Here is a 19,625-nt window from a genome sequence, read left to right on the forward strand (position 1 = left end):
AAATCATGTTTACGCAGTAGATGACCTGATGGATTAGTCAACAGATCAAATTACAGTCTGCCTTTCATGTCTGTCAGGCAAAATTAATTTCCTCGTTATCTACCACACTTTTAATTTAGGGAAAATTTGTATCATGGCTGCTTTATAGAACATTATTTTGATTAGATACATTATTTGATTTCAGCATAGTCCTGTTCTTGCTTTTAATCTGGAACATATCTCAGTAATAAAACACATAATGACATTTAAACGCATGAAACCCTGTGATTTCATGTTGAGCTTATTACACCATCTTCTGGCCAAAGATGGTAAGTGAGGGTTGTAAGATCCTTGCACTTTATCAACACAAGGGTCAAATTTCACCTTTACGTGTTAATGTCAGGGCAATGGAAAATTCAGTTTGGTGCCAGTGGATTTTTTTTTTTTTACAAGGAAAATGTAATATAAAAATACATTTTTATATGTTTATTAGCTTTTTCGTTGATGCTTAGTACACAATCAAGCTATGTGAGAAGGGCCTCTGAATCACCACCCACATCCCCAAAATGGCAGATTGGTCTGATTAGTCTGTTCTTCCTTAGCACAATATATAGTCTGCTGGTATTAAGAAACTATAAATACATCAGGAAATGTCTAAGTGCTGTATCGTAGGCAACTGAACTTGTTTCAGTTTCTTGAATACGTTTCACCTCTCATCCAAGAGGCTCCCTCAGTTCTAACTAACTGGAGGGGAGTTGGCAGGCTTTTAAACTCTGTGTGGGAGTGTCCTTACAGAGTCGTTAAGGACACGTGTGAGCTCTGAGTTTCAGAGTCATTAGGGCCACTTGTGGGTCGCTGACCCAACCGGCCTTCATGTGGGTTGCTAAGGCTAGGTGAGCCCAGGTGTGAATAGTTGTTAAGCCGTCATGGGAAGGAACTCAGTGCTGCATTGTAGGTGGGTGATAAGTAATGTTTTACATCTTACATATTTAATTCTTACATATGCAAGAATAACTTTGTTAATATGCCATCTGTAGATTGCACAGTAAATTTAAAGAGAGGGGTACTTGCACATATTTCACATCCTTAATTTTCATTTTGCATAAAGAAAGGAACCAGTGAACCATTTCTGCTTCTTAATATCAGATTTATTTACAGATGTAAGTGGGAGACAATCTCCCTTGTGCAATTACTTACTTGGAATTTATCAACTTTTTCAAAACAGCGGGGATTCATGTATTGTGACACACACAAAAAAAGATAAATTGAAAATGACCACTTCATAACTTGTATTTTTATAGCACGCTGAAACAATATTGTGCTGAAATATAAAAATGTGATAAAGCCAATATACTAGCTACTATTAGAATGAAAAATGTTGATTTAAAGCAGAACAATTTGAAAATACTTCAGTTCAAATAATAATAATACAAAAGAAATCACTTCAGGTCAGCAGTCATACTCTCTCACTAAGTCAAATAAGATGCTCTTGCACATATAAAAAACCAAAACAAAAGCTGAGCTTAGATGGCAAGAAAGCAAACACGCTGTAAGTTTAGGCACAATATCAGTCATACTACGCTATACTCTGCATGCTAACAGAGAAGAGCACTACACAACTACAAATTTGTGAGCTTGTTGAAAAATAAAAAAAAGAGGCAACTGAGAATTAGGAATTGAAATAGCTTGTCAGTTTTAGTATATGAGGCAATGCAAAAGTGATTAGCTTGAGCTAAGGACTGATAAGATATTTCAACAACTTCAAGCTCATGCTGCCATCACTGACAATGGAACAAGGACATCAAGGCAATGCATTCAATGCACCCTTTATGTGACAGAACAATAATAATACAAAGCAGTGCCATCTTTATTGATGACGAATGAAGTTACTTCATATGATATTTTATTTGGACCAGTAAGTTGGAAGAAATGGGAAGGGGATGGTGTGCACTAGAAGAAGATTGCAATCCACCTAGTTGGCCCACTAGGAGGGGTAACAGTGCGTTAATGTCACTGGGGCTGGTGAGCATTAATGCTATAGGTGGTCCTCATTCCTCTCAGCCTCAGTGCATTTGCAGGGAGGCAGAGAGGACAAAGGAAGGTAGGAAAACAAATGAGAAATCAGACGGAGAAAGAACAACAGTTGATGTACAGAGCTGTCACTAGACAGCTCATCCGGCTTCAGAAGCCCGAAGGTGTTAAAACATTCATGTCCCGAGGTTTAAGTTTATGTGGCCGTGGGGGCACCCGCTTTGCCTCAATGCCCGAGATTTCAATCTTGGGGGGCATGAAGTTAGCAGGGTTCTCTCCTGTGAAGTTGACCTGGGTGTTGGTGCCATCTATGGTGGAGGACTTCTGCATGCCAAAGTAGGACTGCAGTGAAAATCCTGCAGGAGAGAGGGGGAAGAGGTGGATGTTGTCATTAATTAGCTAAATCTAGCTGCATCTTTAGGTTCTTGATTCTAAAGAGTAACTTTAATAGTGAAAGTCCCGTTATTGCTAATGTCCAGTGGTTTACTTCTCACATTGTTGCAGTGATGTACAGGCGTGCTCTACGTCCATATGACATCACTAGTGGGTGTGGTTTCAGATATAAAAATAGCTAACTTTAAACCACACCCAGATATGGTCAGAGATAAAAAATGCCTTGGAATACATTAGTCATTACTCTTTGAATTAACATGACTCTTGTCTAGTTATACAAGTTATACGAGTTATACAAGTTATAATAGGGTCCCATCTTGTGTCCTGATTTTTCTGTGGTACTGTAGAGCTTCATTCTGATCACATTTGGATCGCAGCTTGTGGATTTAACATAGCACTATGTTGTCTCTGGCAAAATCTCCACTGACTTCAAGAGCTATTCAGTTGCAACCAGTTCATCAGTGGCAGTTGAACCAGCACTATTGTATTCAGAGGAAAAACAAAAAGCAGGGGCCTCACCACAGTTTGTCGTAGAACAGAGTTCAACCTACTGCCAGGAGAATCTATACTACCAAAGCTGCAACACAGTCAAAATCCAGATGCAGGAGTGGGTATAAATCTCTCACCTGTGCTGGTGTCAGAGCCTGGGTCAGTGGGGGACTTCTGTACCACAGATCGAGTTCCAAAAAAGTTCCATCTCTCTCCTCCTCCTCCCTCATTTCCTCCCATGTCTGTGCCGGGGTTGGGACTGCTGAGCTCTGGGGTGGTAAGAAATGGTGCAGGACTCAGCTGGAACCAGGACCTGTATTCCCACCAAGCAAGAGCAACACATGAACATACAAGCTTGTTGTTACAAGTTGAGAAATAAGGCATGTCACGATTAGGGGTTTCAGTTCCAAACATTTCATCATTACATTTTGGATTTGGGTTTAGATCAAATAACAATACGAGTTAAACATTCAGTAGCATGATACCTACCTGCGAGTAAGAGCCGGTGATGTGTGGGGACTAACACAGGGGGTGACACTGGGGGTAACAGAGGGGGTGACGGAGGGGGTGCCACTTGGGGTGGATTGTGCCGATGTTGTAAGCCTGTCCTCCTTGAAGTCCCCGCTTGGCATCTTCAACTTCTGCACAGATAGAAAAAAAACAAGCAATGAAACAAAATGACACTTGAAGAATATCCTCCACTGATCTGAAATCATTGTGTACATTAGATAGCGATTAAAAAGGGTTTAAATGTTTAAAACCAAAGTTGGCTGCCTGTATATTTTTTACTTAAGCACTTGGTAAAGGCAGCAAACCTTTGGCACATTTCCTCCCCATGTCCATGTTAGACTAACAGTAGAAGTTTGTGACTCATGTGTCAGAAACACAGCATCGATCTTATTTGAAGAGCAAACACCCTCTAAATACACAATGCAAAAGGTCAGCAGTGTTTTTCTGGACCTACATAATAAAATGCATCAAACATCGTCAGAGCCTATCACATGTGATAGAGGAGACACAGAAGACGATCGCTCTAATGTGAAAATATGATAATTTTATGTTGAACCACGTTATTATTAAACAAAAATGAGAATTAATATATACTGCTTGACTCAAAAATCTGGTTGCTATGCCTGCAACACAAACAGCAAAAGTGAATGCTCTGATTTTGTATCATTCAAAACAATAACGTTATGTGCAAAAGCTAGTTCCACATCCTGATAACTCTAACAAACCGAGATACATGATCAACCACAAGCGATCTCTGGAAAAACATCTTCAATGTTCAGTCTGTATTCACTATGGGTATAATCCCACCCATATGTTGAACCTCGCTCCTAACTCATATCAATCTTGCACAAGTGGTCCTGCATTCTGCTCAGGGATGGCCATCCTGAAAATGAATAACAAGCAGCTCCCCTTTGGCTTAGATCCAAATGTATTATTTGGTATCCTGTTCCAACCCTGCTTGACCTCAACCAGAATCTCCCAAATCAGGACCCAGCTACATTTTGACAAACTATTTCTGTGTGATTTAGAAAGTCTTTGAGCCATGGAGACAGAAAAAAAAACATGTTCCACGTTGGACCCAGTGCTTCTCGAGTATCTAGTGTGAAATATGTTTTAAAATAGGCCTGGACAAAAGGAAGAAGCCCCAGTTTGTGCCTGTCATTTATTGTCATTAAGCTAGCTTACATGACAATATCCGAGGAGCACAAGTCGCAGCTTGTTTACCCCAGGAAGCTGGCGTACATAGGGACATAACGGTTTCCTAAATAGTATTGAAACACGAAACGAAAAGTCACAAAACCATCTTCAGTCGTGGGAACAGCCTCTGGTGAATATACGTCTCTGTAAACCCACTGTCATTAAGCAATATGACCGGTATGTGTACCGTTAGTTAGCAAGTGTTAAGCTAACGGTGCCACATACCAGCTACTTTAACGTTGTGTATGATGCTGCCAAGCCACACAGAGCTAACGCTTCTCAGCCAAATTAAATTAACGCCAGCTTCTGACTCTGAGCCACACAGTAGTTCAACTAAAGAAAGCGTGGGCTGATAAATGGCCGTTCACGGATTTGATTAACTATCGCTGGACATAGCTAGTTTGTTTTTTTCCGGTTTTGCTAGCTAGCCTACAGTGTTGCTTTGCTAACGGCCTTCTCTCCTGCCGAAAGGTACAAACAGCTATCGGTAAACGAAATAACTCCTCCACATACCTTTTTATGATAACATTTCTTTGGCGTTCCAGTCCGATAGATTCCTTCATTTTGTCCATAATTTGCAGTTTTAACAAGTTTAAGGGACTATTTATTTGTCGAAAACACAGACGATACCGTCTGTGCACACCGCAGTAGGCCTCCAAAGTGTCGCTCGTTTTGTTAGGAGCTCGGTGATTGGTCCGTTTCAGGAAGTAAGGGGGCTCGTTTCATTTAAGGGCGTTGCCTGGCAACAATGCTTCTAAAAGCTGCAGGCTGCGGAGCTGATTACGTAATTTGTTTACCAAGACGTTTTTCCATGTTTACCCTGCAATCACCCAAGAGGCTACAACAATATGGCATTATCCTTAAGTTTCTCACAATAATACTTGCTTATTTTAAATAATGACACAAACACCATAATTCTTTTAGTATTTATACAGTCCTCACAATGTGTATAAGGTAGCTATGTATGTAGGCTATGTTTGATTATTAATTATAAATAATATATATTTAAAATAAATATATATGTTCTGTATATGTGTGTAGCATGGATGAGCTACAGCTTACACTTCATTGTGCAAACCCTGTGTTGTAAAGTAATAAATAAATGAACCTTGATACTTAACACTTAATAACATCACAACACTATGGACTGTTGCACTTCTGATACAGCCCTTGAAATGTGAGCAACGGCGGAGGAGTGGGTCATAGCGGGCAGGGAAACTGTGCAAAAGTAGACAGAAAAGAAAACACAACCTTTGTGCATCCACACAGTCACAGGTACTGTGCGGATGCACTCCTCTGTGACTTTCTAAAACAGTCTTTGAAAAACCCTCCATCTGGATCAGCCCGATAATCTTTGCAACTGGTTAACATTTAACCCCCAGTTTTGTTTTTCTATTTGTGCAAGTTATTATATATTATTATATAATAATGATCATTATCATAATATCTTGATGACTAAGACATTATTCTCTATTTCAGTGTTGGTGGGACGTTAAATAAACTCAATCTTGCCAAAAGATGAAAAACAAACAAACATTAAAAACTCTTACCCAGCCACGCTTACTCCTGGTTTGTTATGCCATTTCAGCCTGAAGGGACTTCATCAGATTTACCTGATCAGGTTTGTCAGGTTCATTGGGTTGTGACCTTTTATTTAGGCCTGAACTTTGCAATAAACCAGCAGTAAGCGAGACAGTATGTTCATATTTCATTTGAACTTTTATTGAACTATTTGCCCTCTAACACACCTTTCACACATTTGGTTGTGAAAAGGTGCTCGCTCAGTCAGTTATTTATTATTCTCTGAGGAAGAGAGAAACTTTTCACTGCTCTTTGGCAAATCAAGTCTTCTTCCTCACATTTGTTCATACTCACTGGCAGTGTGCCGTCACCAAGCCGGTGAAAGCGAGTCTCCTCGGCCGAGAGCCCCTTGTGGGGAGAATACTTGGCATCAGTCAGCCCTGCCTGGTGCTCAAACCTCTGTAGGTTCTCTTGGGTCTGCTCTAAGTGAAGATACAGTGAACAGTGGGTACAAAATTAGTCAGTGTTTTAATATGCTGCACTCCATTACAGCCTGCTGGTACTCTGAAGATTGTTTATCCATGTTTGGCAGCCAAGGCAGCAGCCATTTAGGCAATCATTGATAAAGCTTACATAATTTTTTGACATGAAGTGAACTCATGTATCAGTGACTTTATAACTTGTATCTAAAGATATGTAGCAAGATTAAAATACATGTTATTAAATCATGTTATTCAGTTGGTTTTGTCGACTTACTGATCATAAGTGAGCTCATTAAAGAGGTGGCTTTGGCTTTCACAACAGGCGCTGGGGACTTGGCTGACGCTGCCGCCTCGAAAGTCAGCAGCTTCCCACCACTCTCGCTTTCCTAGTCACACAAGTTTAATGACTGTTAGGATTAGCCTACAAACCAGTTACATAACAAATAGGTGAGAAAATCAAATGTGTCCAGCCATGCACCTAACCTACAGGCACAAATTTCACACGGGACAACACAAACAACAATATGTTCAGGCAACTACTTCAAAACAATCAGGCTACTGGAAAGCACCTCTGCAGTGTTTCTGAACTTGTGCTGTGGGATGACAGGGTCTTTCCACAAGATGTTGACATTAAAGTCTGCAGGCGGCGAATGCATGGGGGCGTCCATGAGCTCATCGTAACTGATGTTACGTCGAGTCATTCCGATCGGCGATGATAAGGCACCAAAAAGTCCAGAAGATGTGCCAGACTCAAGTGCTGAAAGATGGGCGAGAAGAAGGAAAGTTAGAACTGCGTTTTACTTTTTACACAAGGAAACTATTTCTGACAACTTCAACAAAAAACAGCAATCATTTCACAAGTTAAACAATGTAAAGATGATCACACATGTCTAGGTATCTGAATGTAAAATTTACCTGGAATGTCTCCTCGCCCCGAGGCCATTTTGACAGCAGATCTCTGGGACTGACCACAGGAGAGTCTGGAGGGTGACGGTGTTGAAGTCCACTCTGCTTTGCTTTGGACTCCAAATCTGAACACTTCATCACATGACATCACAAAGTGTTACTGGATCATTAAACAGATAGATAGGCCTGAATCAACGGGAGCAAAGTGTGCAGTGCGACAACAAGTCGTTGGAGAATAAGTGAGGCCGATGAAGAAACATATGCACGGATGTTTTTTATTAACCTATCCATGTTAATGTCAGAGAATAACACGTCAGAGGCTTGTATTTACTGTGCACGGTGCATAGTGTCCTGTTTCTGACCCGCTGCAAATAGAAGCAGAGAGTCTGGTTACAGCACCGTCATTAATATCAGTTAATGTCCAGGAGTCACCCTCATACCCTCATACACCAGTCTCTCCTCTGGCAGTGGTAAACAGCCAGACTGTGGAGTAAAGAAGGCTCCTTCTCACGAGGAAATGAAACTTTGTGAATTTAGGAAATACTGTCTGTTTAATAGAATTCAATCTGTTCTGCAGATAGTTCCTCATTATGGAAAATGCAGCCACTCTGACTTGTGTTATGGTGAACCTTTCTATCTCTTATCAGTGCTCCTTATCAGCCTTGCCTGAGCTCACTGTCCACTGGAGTCCACCTGCATCTTCCTCACTTAAATGAATGATGACAGGGCAAGACTGGAATCTAAACTCTGTCAGGATTTTGCAGCTTTATGTCGATGGTATTTCGTGGTGTCTTTCCCGACAGCTAACTGTTATTCCATCTGCTGTTGTTCACGTCAGGGCTGTGGGGAGCCAAATACAGTGACTTGCATAAAAACAGGAACCGAAGTCACGCAATGGGCGTGTGGGAATACCGCACGATGATCTGTAAACTGTTATTACGGTCTAATAACAGTTACTTTTAATGGTGTTTCTGAATAGAGTAAAGGACAGTGACATGTTGTCTGATGTTTGCGTCATCTCCACATGCGTTCATACTGTAGCCTGTCATTATTTAAAATAGTGTCCAGTCTGCAGCGTTCACATGGAGGACAACATCTCGTCATGCACGCTTCAGTATTCAACACTTACCTCAACCTGTCTGTATTTCCAGTCCTCTCCCGGTCAATTTATTCCTCGGCTGCAGCGATTTCTTTGTCACAGTCGCATCGTCCTGACAGGCTGATCGGACAAACACTGTATGTTTGCTCACCGGCCGCTTCATCCATGACTTTTGGACATGCAGAGTAAACAGGGCGCTGCGGGAGACGTCCGCACGGCACCAGCGACCGCGCGTGTCCGTCAGCAGGAGCCGGCAGGAAGTGATCATCATCACACACTTCAAGTCATCATGCAGCCCGTCTGGGAAGCAGCAGAGTGACTGTATTGTGAAGTGTGAGAAAAACATCCTGCAATTCAGATGTCATGTTATTGTGTGACTTGAGCTGGTCAGGTGATATGTTAGCCTACCTGTTGTCTGTGAAGTTTTGTCAAGGTTTTGATCTTCATTAAATAGCCCATCATCCTTTACTGTATGTTTGAGGCATACTTTAACTTCCAAAGTGTGTTTGTGTGTCCTTGTATTGCTTCAGTTACTTTGTAGGCACCAAAATCTGTTCCTAAGGTCACATGGATACATTAAACAGATGCTCAATTCCCATTTGGGGTCAAAAAGCTCTGGTCCCTATAAGGAGCACTGAAAGACTGCAGGTTTACACTTAATTTAGGTTAAAATTAGGGTTAGGGGAGCTAAATCTCCAAGGAATGGAAGGGAATGAATACCACTGTGTGTGTGTGTGTGTGTGTGTGTGTGTGTGTGTGTGTGTGTGTGTATGTGATATGGGTGTAGAGGATGACAGCCTATAAGACTCAACCGATCTGACCCGCCCCTGTCAGGGTTGAGCGGGAACACATGGTCATGGTGTTGGTGTGCTGCTACAGACCTGCAGGCCTGCAGCTTCAGTGTCCTCTGGTATCTGATACTTGTGAGTACTGGTAGGACCTTAATGGAGTCTCTGAGACTCCTTAGAGTGTAACTCCCTCTGATATTTAACACTTGGCAACAGTGGCAGGCTGTCTGAGGGCCGTGGGCGAGCAATATAAAAAGTGCACCAGCTCGTAGAAAGTTGTGATGCATTTATAGTGAAACCATTCAAAAACCTGGTAAAGATGATAATTGTTTTATTACGTGGCACAACACTGTACTAAAGTCACATTTAACTACTATTTACTATTAAGAATGGGATGTAGAGGGTGCTTTGTCAAATTTTCTTGCACACTTAGTCACCATAGAGGGCATTTTTTTTCTGGCTGAGGATCAGATCTGATATTCAGCATTTTTCTGAACATCAGAATCAGTGTATTTTATCTGATTGCTGATAAAATAAATTAATTAAAAAATGCACCACTATGGCTTCTAATGCAACATGTAATCTGTAAAGTAACTAGTAACTAAAGTTATCAAGTAATTGTACTGGAGTAAAACGTGCACTATTTGCCTTCACAATGTTGTGGAGTAGAAGCATAAAGCAGCAGAAAATGGAAATACTCACGTAAAGTACAAGTACTTCACTTAAGTATGATACTTGGTAGTTATATTCCATTATACTGTAGTCCTGGGCTTGTTGTTGTTTTTTTTACAAAACTTCTAAGAACTGGTTGGTCCTAAACTTAAACTTCATAGGACTTTGCTTTGTGAAAAAAAGCTAAAAGTAACTTTTTGTATAGTTTAAGTGTGATTTCTAAGTGCTGACTGTAGTGGCACCTCTGTGAGGAATAAGGATTACAATCATGTCTACCTGTCTCATCAAATCTGTGTGTACTCAACATGGCTAGGTACGAACTATCTACCTTTAAATTCAAAAAGTGACTTTGATTTCTGTACGTAACGTTCCTTACCTACATACATATGACCACATTGAGCCAAGAACTGCCCCTTACTCAGTGTTTTCTTGATTATGTTTTTTATTAGTCAAAGTTTTATTAGTTTTATTGGTTAAAAGTCAAAGGAAATACAAAGGAGATATACTGTAAGTGCACAAAAGTGTAAGTAGAAGACAAATGATCAAAAAGCTTCATTAATTTCACATCTGTGCTTTTTTTTTTACGGTGCTTTTGTTGCAGTAAGAGGTCATCTGAGCTTCTCACTGATTGAAGGAGTTACAGAGAGAGTCAGAAACGAACTGTGCTGCTGCTGCCGGAGGTGGAACTGAACGTAGTTGGTGTGGCAGTAGAGGCTTTCTGTCTGTTCCTAGAAGTGACAATAAAACAGGAAGGACACACATTAGACACATTACAACAGTGCTGAGAGGGCATCATGTCACTCATTACTGTTATCTCTAATCAATATTTACTGAAAGATTAACATCAGTAGTGTTTTCTGAAGATGGGTTTTGTAAATATACTCACATGACGTTAGCCACGAGCCTCTGCACTACTTTCATCTTGGGGTTCAGGCAATAGCGATAGCCGCTGTTTGTGGTGACACTGTTGAAATAGAAAGTAGAGGTGAGATGAGGAGAAAAAAACACCAACATAATCATCTCTTTACCAAATGGAGGAGATAAACAGATACATCACTGATTAAGGCAGGCAGACTAATGGTTAGGGGTGATTTTAGATATTTCTGATATGAATTAAATGTGCAGGTCATCGTAGCTTCATCATTTTTGCATAATCCCACAATATTAAAGATTTTAATGTTTCTTACACAATCTCCACTCTGTTACAGAAGATGGTTGCTGGGTAGATCTGGACGTCCTTTACGTTAGAGGTATTTAACCTACTGACACGTGAGCACAGACACTGCTGTGATTCTTGCGGAGATTCTTGTGGAGATTCTTGTGTGAGGACAATACAAGAAAAAAAAAATAACATGATTAAAATCAGTGCTACCAAAACATATTGAACATATCAAAAATAAATCTTTCTTTCTTTTACTTTTGTTGCCTGTCAACAAAACAAGCCTCACGTTGTAAGTGATGAAAGTGTAAAGTAAAGGTATATAAGTATAAAAAGTATAAGAACTTACGTTGGGCTTGAGAGATGCAGACAACGACGGCCAGGAGAAGAAACACTTTCATGATGCCGGTGGACATTGTTGAGTTCCTCTGTAGTCAAGATGACACTGGTGCTAGAGAAAGAAATCTTGGTACGTGTGGTACAGATGATAGATAGAGGCTGTAATAATTGCAGCTGAGAGATTAGCTACCAAGCAAAATCTGTTGACAGACGAACTGTGATGGGTAGAGGCAGAGGGTCATCTTAAATAGTCTCTTTTGACACATTAATCATCCTTCCTGTGTTTACAGGAATTTCTGAGACTGGGAAGTGAAACTCAGAAAACACAAGAAAAACAGGATTCAGTCTTTCCACTGTCCCTCTCCCACTCTCCCTGGTTTTACTAATAATTTAACCTGATTTTAGATTTAATAAAAATAAAAGTATAATTTGGATATTAGGTATGGAAGTAAGAAAATATCAACAGTAGTGTAACTTGTGCAAACTGTAAACCTCCATGCATAATTAAACTTTTACATCAAACTTGTACTAACACTGTACATGTCTGGACATTTTGCACACTTTATTTACTTTAGTACAATGAAGAACAAAGATCCAAAGGCAATTACACACTATGAAAACATCATTACTGCTCATACTATATTACATTTTTGCTTCCATATCCTACTCACTGGAGGCTCCTTCTCACGAGGAAATGAAACTTCATGAATAAGGAAATACTGTCTGTTTCATAGAATTCACTCTATTCTGCAGATAGTTCCTTATTATTGTAAAATGCAGCAACTCTGACTTGTCCTCTTGTCTTCTGGTAAACCTTTCTATTTTTGCATCTTCCTCACTTAAATGAATGATGACTGGACAAAACTGGAATCTAAACTCTATCAGAATTTGGATTTTGCAGCTTCATGTTGATGGTATTTCGTGGTGTCTTTCCAGACAGCTGAATGTTATCGTATCTGCTGTTGCGTGTGGAAATATTGTATTCATCTGTAAACTATTACTAAACCAAAGGACAACATCTTGTCTAGGGATGGGTTGATACCACTTTTTCATGTCCGATAACGATAAGACAACATTGAGTATCTGCCGATACTGATATCAATCCGATACAGCCTTTCCCCCTCTCTTAACGTTAGGACTGACTGATATTTTCAGGAGTTTCTCCAAACTTGGACAGAGAGGAGTGTCTTGACAACTTAATACACAATGAGATGTCATTCTTGCATTGGCAAGCCTGAACCACAAGATAGCACTATTGGTAGAGGACACAGTCTCAGAAAAGGAACAGATAACAATGACTCAATGCTTTCTTGATTATATCTTTTATTATAAAAAACTGGAATGAACAAAATGCAGGAAAAACTTGGTTCACAACACATGAATGTATTTACAAAAGTCAAAGGAAATAAAACGGAGATATACTGTAAGTGCACAAAAGTATAAATAGAAGATAAATAAACAAAAAGCTTCATTCATTTCACATCTGCTTTCTTTGAAGGTGCTTTTGTTGCAGTAAGAGGTCATCTGAGCTTCTCGCTGATTGCAGGAGTTACAGAGAGAGTCAGAAACGAGCTGTGCTGCTGCTGCCGGAGGTGGAACTGAACGTAGTTGGTGTGGCTGTAGAGGCTTTCTGTCTCTTCCTAGAAGGGACAATAAAACAGGAAGGACACACATTAGACACAGTACAACAGTGTTGAGAGGGCATCATGTCACTCATTTCTTTTACTGTTCTAATCAATATTTACTGAAAGATTAACATCAGTAGTGTTTTCTGAAGATGGGTTTTGTAAATATACTCACATGATGTTAGCCACGAGCTGCTGCACTACTTTCCTCTTGGGGTCCAGGCAATAGCGATAGCCGCTGTTTGTGGTGACACTGTTGAAATAGAAAGTAGAGGTGAGATGAGGAGAAAAAAACACCAACATAATCATCTCTTTACCAAATGGAGGAGATACACAGATACATCAGATTTCTGATATGCCTTAAATGTGCAGGTCATTGTTGCTTTCGCAATTTTGCATATTCCCACAATATTAAAGATTTTAATGCATCTTACACAATCTCAACGTTGTTACAGAAGGATGTTGCTGGGTAGATCTGGACGTCCTTTACGTCAGAGGTATCTAACCTACTGACATGTGAGCACAGACACCGCTGTCCCGATCCATGTCCTGGAGAGAAATACAAGGGAAAAAAATAATGTGATTAAAATCAGTGCTACCAAAACATATTGAACATATCAAAAATAAATCTTTATTTCTTTTACTTTTGTTGCCTGTCAACAAAACAAGCCTCATGTTGTAAGTGATGAAAGTATAAAGTAAAGGTATATAAGTATAAAAAGTATAAGAACTTACGTTGGGCTTGAGAGATGCAGACAACGACAGCCAGGAGAAGAAACACTTTCATGATGCTGGTGGACATTGTTGAGTTCCTCTGTAGTCAAAGTGACACTGGTGCTAGAAAAAGAAATCTTGGTACGTGTGGTACAGATGATAGATAGAGGCTGTAGTAATTGCAGCTGAGAGATTAGCTACCAAGCAAAATCTGTTGACAGAAGAACTGTGATGGGTAGAGGCAGAGGGTCGTCTTAAATAGTCTGTGCCACATGCATCATCCTTCCTGTGCTCACGGGAATTTTTGAAGCTGGGAAGTGAAACTCAGAAACCACAAGAAAAAACAGGATTCAGTCTTTCCACTTTCCCTGGTTTCACTAATAATTTAACCTGAGATTTAATAAAGATAAAAGTATACATGAATATAATGTATTGAAATAAGAAAAATATCAACAGTATATTGATATTTGTGCAAACTGTAAACCTCCATGCATAATTAAACATTTACATCAAACTTGTACTAACACTGTACACGTCTGGACATTTTGCACACTTTATTTACTTGAGTACAATGAAGAACAAAGATCCAAAGGCAATTACACACTAATGAAAACAACATTAATGATATTACAGTATATTCAATTTCAGCCAATACTATATTCAATTTTTGCTTCCATATCCTACTCACTGGAAGCTCCTTCTCACGAGGAAATGAAACTTCATGAATTAAGGAAATACTGTCTGTTTCATAGAATTCACTCTGTTCTGCAGATAGTTCCTTATTATTGTAAAATGCAGCAACTCTTACTCGTCCTCTTGTCTTCTAGTAAACCTTTCTGTCTCTTATCAGTGCCACTTATCAGCCTTGTCTGAGCTCACTGTCTGCAGGAATCCACCTGCATCTTCCTCACTTAAATGAATGATGACTGGACAAAACTGCAATCTAAACTCTGTCAAAATTTGGATTTTGCAGCTTTTTGTTGATGGTATTTAGTGGTGTCTTTCCAAACAGCTGACTGTTATTGTATCTGCTGTTGCGTGTGGGAATATTGTAATCATCTGTAAACTATTAATAAACCGAAGGACAACATCTTGTCTATGGATGGGTCGATTCCACTTTTTCATGTCCGATACCGATAAGACAACATTGAGTATCTGCCGATACCAATATCAATCCGATACAGCCTTTCCCCCTCTCTTAAACAACAAAGCTACATCTGTATGGAAGCACTTTGCTTAACCCAATAAAAACATGCTTAAAGTGATAATCCTGCAGATTTTCATGTGAATAAATATCTGTTAAGTCACTATCTATCTCCGAATGAGGTAGCACTATGATGATTGAGCCCATGGCCCACTGATGAAAGCCCTTGCATTTGCTGTAATACACCGGATGTACGGAGATGCACACTGGGTGTCGGAGGCAACTTTCCGGGAAAATATCACAAGCGGGGCACAGTTAGTAACGTGTTCACCCAGCAGTGGCTGGTCAGCCAGAGAGAGTAGGTGGTTAGACAATGAATAAGTATGCACATAACGATACTTTTATAGCAGCCATTTTTCGTTCAGTAAATAGTAAGTGTAATGTTGTTATGGAGGCGTGGCAAAGCTGCCGAATGACTGACGTCACACAGGCAACACTGGATCTCTGGTAAGCAGTGAGTGAACTTCAAAGTGCAACTTGAGTGTAGTTCTGAGTAGTTATGATAAATGAGGCACTGCGGCACAGTTTGACTCGGCACAGCCAAACGTGCTGGTGGAGAAACGGATGACAGTATCACTCAAGCTGATAGATGTTGCTCTCTTTACAGCATGTTGTGCATAGTTTAAGCATTTATGGGAGAGTTTAGGCTAATAAATCGGATCAGATTATACATTTTCCCCTCTTATATGTGTGATCTAGTGATTTTGGCCAATATTGGACCAATACCGATACTGTTGGATTGGTGCATCGCTAATGTTGTCATCTTGTAATCTTTTCTTGTAATATTTTACAGAAGGTTTGCTGTGAAGTTTTGTCAAGGTTTTGATCTTCATTAAATAGCCCACCATCCTTTACTGTATGTTTGAGGCATACTTAAACTTCCAAAGTGTGTTTGTGTGTCCTTGTATTGCTTCAGTTACTTTGTAGGCACCAAAATCTGTTCATAAGGTCACATGGTTACATTAAACAGATGCTTAATTCCAATTTGGGATCAAAAAGCTCTGGTCCCTATAAGGAACACTGAAAGACTGCAGGTTTACACTTAATTTAGGTTAAAGTTAGGGTTAGGGTCAAGGTTAGGGGAGCTAAATCTCCAAGGAATGACAGGAAATGAATACCACTGTGTGTGTGTGTGTGTGTGTGTGTGTGTGTGTGTGTGTGTGTGTGTGTGTGTGTGTGTGTGTGTGTTTGTGTGTGTGTGTGTGTGTGTGTGTGTGTATGTGATATGGGTGTAGAGGATGACAGCCTATAAGACTCAACTGATCTGACCCGCCCCTGTCAGAGTTGAGCGGGAACACATGGTCATGGTGTTGGTGTGCTGCTACAGACCTGTAGTCTCAGAGTCCGCCTGCAGCTTCAGTGTCCTCTGGTATCTGATACTTGTGAGTACTGGTAGGACCTTAATGGAGTCTCTGAGACTCCTTAGAGTGTAACTCCCTCTGATATTTAAAACTTGGCAACAGTGGCAGCTCATAGAAAGTTGTGATGCATTTATAGAGAAACCATTCAAAAACCTGGTAAAGATGATAATTGTGTTATTACGTGGCAGAGCTCTGTACTAAAAACTCACATCAAACTGTTAACTAGTAGTTACTATTAAGAACAGGATGTAGAGGGCACATTTTCACGTGTTCTTGCACACTTGGCCACTGTACAGGGCATTTTTGCAGCCTTTTTTTCAAACATGGGGACACAATGGTCCACCAGTGGCCAGTGTACCCAAAAGTCATTCTTGAGCAAAAGTAAAGATGTGTTAAAATATTACTTTGGTAAAAGTGAAAGTCACCCATACAAATAGTACTGGAGAAAATCTTAAATGTCCTGAAGTATCTCTAAGTGCTGTAGGCAACTGGAGTTTTCTAGAAGTTTCTTGAAGACGTTTCACCTCTCATCCACGAACTACCCCGAACCACCAGGTAAGTCAAGAAATGGCACAGACCTACTAACAAAGTAGATTCTGTCTGAGTGCGTAACCTGCAGATGCTGACTGTTTGTGAGTAGGCCTCTGACCTACATCTTTGTGAAATCCTCTTACATCAAAAACTTTGGGATCTTAACGTTATGACTGATATTTTCAGGAATTTCTCCAAACTTGGACAGAGAGGAGCGTCTTGACAACTTAATACACAATGAGATGTCATTCTTGCATTGGCAGGCCTGAACCACAAGGTAGCACTGTTGGTATAGGACACAGTCTCAGAAAAGGAACAGATAACAATGACTCAATGCTTTCTTGATTATATGTTTTATTATAAAAAAAACTGGAATGAACAAAATGCAGAAAAAACTTGGTTCACAACACATAAATGGATTTACAAAAGTCAAAGGAAGTAAAACGGAGATATACTGTAAGTGCACAAAAGTATAAATAGAAGATAAATACACAAAAAGCTTATTCATTTCACATCTGCTTTCTTTGAAGGTGCTTTTGTTGCAGTAAGAGGTCATCTGAGCTTCTCACTGATTGCAGGAGTTACAGAGAGAGTCAGAAACGAGCTGTGCTGCTGCTGCCGGAGGTGGAACTGAACGTAGTTGGTGTGGCTGTAGAGGCTTTCTGTCTCTTCCTAGAAGTGACAATAAAACAGGAAGGACACACATTAGACACATTACAACAGTGTTGAGAGGGCATTATGTCACTCATTACTGTTAACTCTAATCAATATTTACTGAAAGATTAACATCAGTAGTGTTTTCTGAAGATGGGTTTTGTAAATATACTCACATGATGTTAGCCACGAGCTGCTGCACTACTTTCCTCTTGGGGTCCAGGCAATAACGATAGCCACTGTTTGTGGTGACACTGTTGAAATAGAAAGTAGAGGTGAGATGAGGGGAAAAAAACACCAACATAATCATCTCTTTACCAAATGGAGGAGATAAACAGATACATCAGATTTCTGATGTGCCTTAAATGTGCAGGTCATTGTTGCTTTTGCATTATTGCATATTCCCACACTATTAAAGATTTTAATGCATCTTACACAATCTCAACGTTGTTACAGAAGGATGTTGCTGGGTAGATCTGGACGTCCTTTACGTCAGAGGTATCTAACCTACTGACACGTGAGCACAGACACCGCTGTCCCGATCCATGTCCTGGAGAGAAATACAAGGGAAAAAAATAATGTGATTAAAATCAGTGCTACCAAAACATATTGAACATATCAAAAATAAATCTTTATTTCTTTTACTTTTGTTGCCTGTCAACAAAACGAGCCTCACGTTGTAAGTGATGAAAGTATAAAGTAAAGGTATATAAGTATAAAAAGTATAAGAACTTACGTTGGGCTTGAGAGATGCAGACAACGACAGCCAGGAGAAGAAACACTTTCATGATGCCGGTAGACATTGTTGAGTTCCTCTGTAGTCAAGATGACACTGGTGCTAGAAAAAGAAATCTTGGTACGTGTGGTACAGATGATAGATAGAGGCTGTAATAATTGCAGCTGAGAGATTAGCTACCAAGCAAAATCTGTTGACAGAAGAACTGTGATGGGTAGAGGCAGAGGGACGTCTTAAATAGTCTGTGCCACATACATCATCCTTCCTGTGCTCACGGGAATTTTTCTGAGACTGGGAAGTGAAACTCAGAAACCACAAGAAAAAACAGGATTCAGTCTTTCCACTTTCCCTGGTTTTACTAATAATTTAACCTGAGATTTAATAAAGATAAAAGTATACATGAATATTATGTATTGAAATAAGAAAATATCAACAGTATATTGATATTTGTGCAAACTGTAAACCTCCATGCATAATTAAACATTTACATCAAACTTGTACTAACACTGTACATGTCTGGACATTTTGCACACTTTATTTACTTGAGTACAATGAAGAACAAAGATCCAAAGGCAATTACACACTAATGAAAACATCATTATTAATATTACAGTATATTCAATTTCTGCCAATACTATATTCAGCTTTTGCTTCCATATCCTACTCACTGGAGGCTCCTTCTCAGGAAATGAAACTTTATGAATTAAGGAAATACTGTCTGTTTCATAGAATTCACTCTGTTCTGCAGATAGTTCCTTATTATAGGAAAATGCAGCAACTCTGACTCGTCCTCTTGTCTTCTAGTAAACCTTTCTATCTCTTATCAGTGCCACTTATCAGCCTAGTCTGAGCTCACTGTCTGCAGGAATCCACCTGCATCTTCCTCACTTAAATGAATGATGACTGGACAAAACTGGAATCTAAACTCTGTCAGAATTCGGATTTTGCAGCTTTTTGTTGATGGTATTTCGTGGTGTCTTTCTAAACACCTGAATGTTATTGTATCTGCTGTTGCGTGTGGGAATATTGTAATCATCTGTAAACTATTAATAAACCGAAGGACAACATCTTGTTTATGGATGGGTCGATTCCACTTTTTCATGTCCGATACCGATAAGACAACATTGAGTATCTGCCGATACCGATATCAATCCGATACAGCCTTTCCCCCTCTCTTAAACAACAAAGCTACATCTGTATGGAAGCACTTTGCTTAACCCAATAAAAACATGCTT

At 39.8% G+C, this 19,625-nt stretch overlaps 4 protein-coding genes across 4 annotated transcripts; all 4 read right to left on the bottom strand.

Moving 5' to 3' along the window:
* Positions 1 to 1,105: 1,105 nt before the first annotated feature.
* On the bottom strand, positions 1,106 to 8,846 carry LOC141013091 (putative monooxygenase p33MONOX). The gene is made up of 8 exons (XM_073486645.1): positions 8,638 to 8,846; positions 7,518 to 7,640; positions 7,172 to 7,359; positions 6,877 to 6,988; positions 6,475 to 6,602; positions 3,382 to 3,533; positions 3,030 to 3,205; positions 1,106 to 2,366 (listed from the first exon to the last, which is right to left on the bottom strand). The coding sequence occupies exons 2-8, from the start codon at positions 7,543 to 7,545 to the stop codon at positions 2,161 to 2,163; spliced, it is 990 nt and encodes a 329-aa protein (XP_073342746.1). The 5' UTR covers positions 7,546 to 7,640; positions 8,638 to 8,846; the 3' UTR covers positions 1,106 to 2,160.
* A 1,645-nt stretch (positions 8,847 to 10,491) lies between these two features.
* On the bottom strand, positions 10,492 to 11,779 carry LOC141013261 (C-X-C motif chemokine 2-like). The gene is made up of 4 exons (XM_073486922.1): positions 11,576 to 11,779; positions 11,255 to 11,384; positions 10,954 to 11,031; positions 10,492 to 10,795 (listed from the first exon to the last, which is right to left on the bottom strand). Exons 1-4 carry the CDS (start codon positions 11,640 to 11,642, stop codon positions 10,717 to 10,719), a joined length of 354 nt encoding a protein of 117 aa, XP_073343023.1. The 5' UTR covers positions 11,643 to 11,779; the 3' UTR covers positions 10,492 to 10,716.
* Positions 11,780 to 12,871: 1,092 nt separating this feature from the next.
* On the bottom strand, positions 12,872 to 14,088 carry LOC141013263 (interleukin-8-like). The gene is made up of 4 exons (XM_073486923.1): positions 13,926 to 14,088; positions 13,625 to 13,739; positions 13,366 to 13,443; positions 12,872 to 13,205 (listed from the first exon to the last, which is right to left on the bottom strand). The coding sequence occupies exons 1-4, from the start codon at positions 13,990 to 13,992 to the stop codon at positions 13,127 to 13,129; spliced, it is 339 nt and encodes a 112-aa protein (XP_073343024.1). The 5' UTR covers positions 13,993 to 14,088; the 3' UTR covers positions 12,872 to 13,126.
* A 3,308-nt stretch (positions 14,089 to 17,396) lies between these two features.
* LOC141013265 (interleukin-8-like) lies at positions 17,397 to 18,568 on the bottom strand. The gene is made up of 4 exons (XM_073486925.1): positions 18,391 to 18,568; positions 18,090 to 18,204; positions 17,831 to 17,908; positions 17,397 to 17,672 (listed from the first exon to the last, which is right to left on the bottom strand). The coding sequence occupies exons 1-4, from the start codon at positions 18,455 to 18,457 to the stop codon at positions 17,594 to 17,596; spliced, it is 339 nt and encodes a 112-aa protein (XP_073343026.1). The 5' UTR covers positions 18,458 to 18,568; the 3' UTR covers positions 17,397 to 17,593.
* Between the last annotated feature and the right edge of the window lie 1,057 nt (positions 18,569 to 19,625).

Source organism: Pagrus major, chromosome 18 (assembly GCF_040436345.1).
Source record: "Pagrus major chromosome 18, Pma_NU_1.0".
Lineage (NCBI taxonomy): Eukaryota > Metazoa > Chordata > Actinopteri > Spariformes > Sparidae > Pagrus > Pagrus major.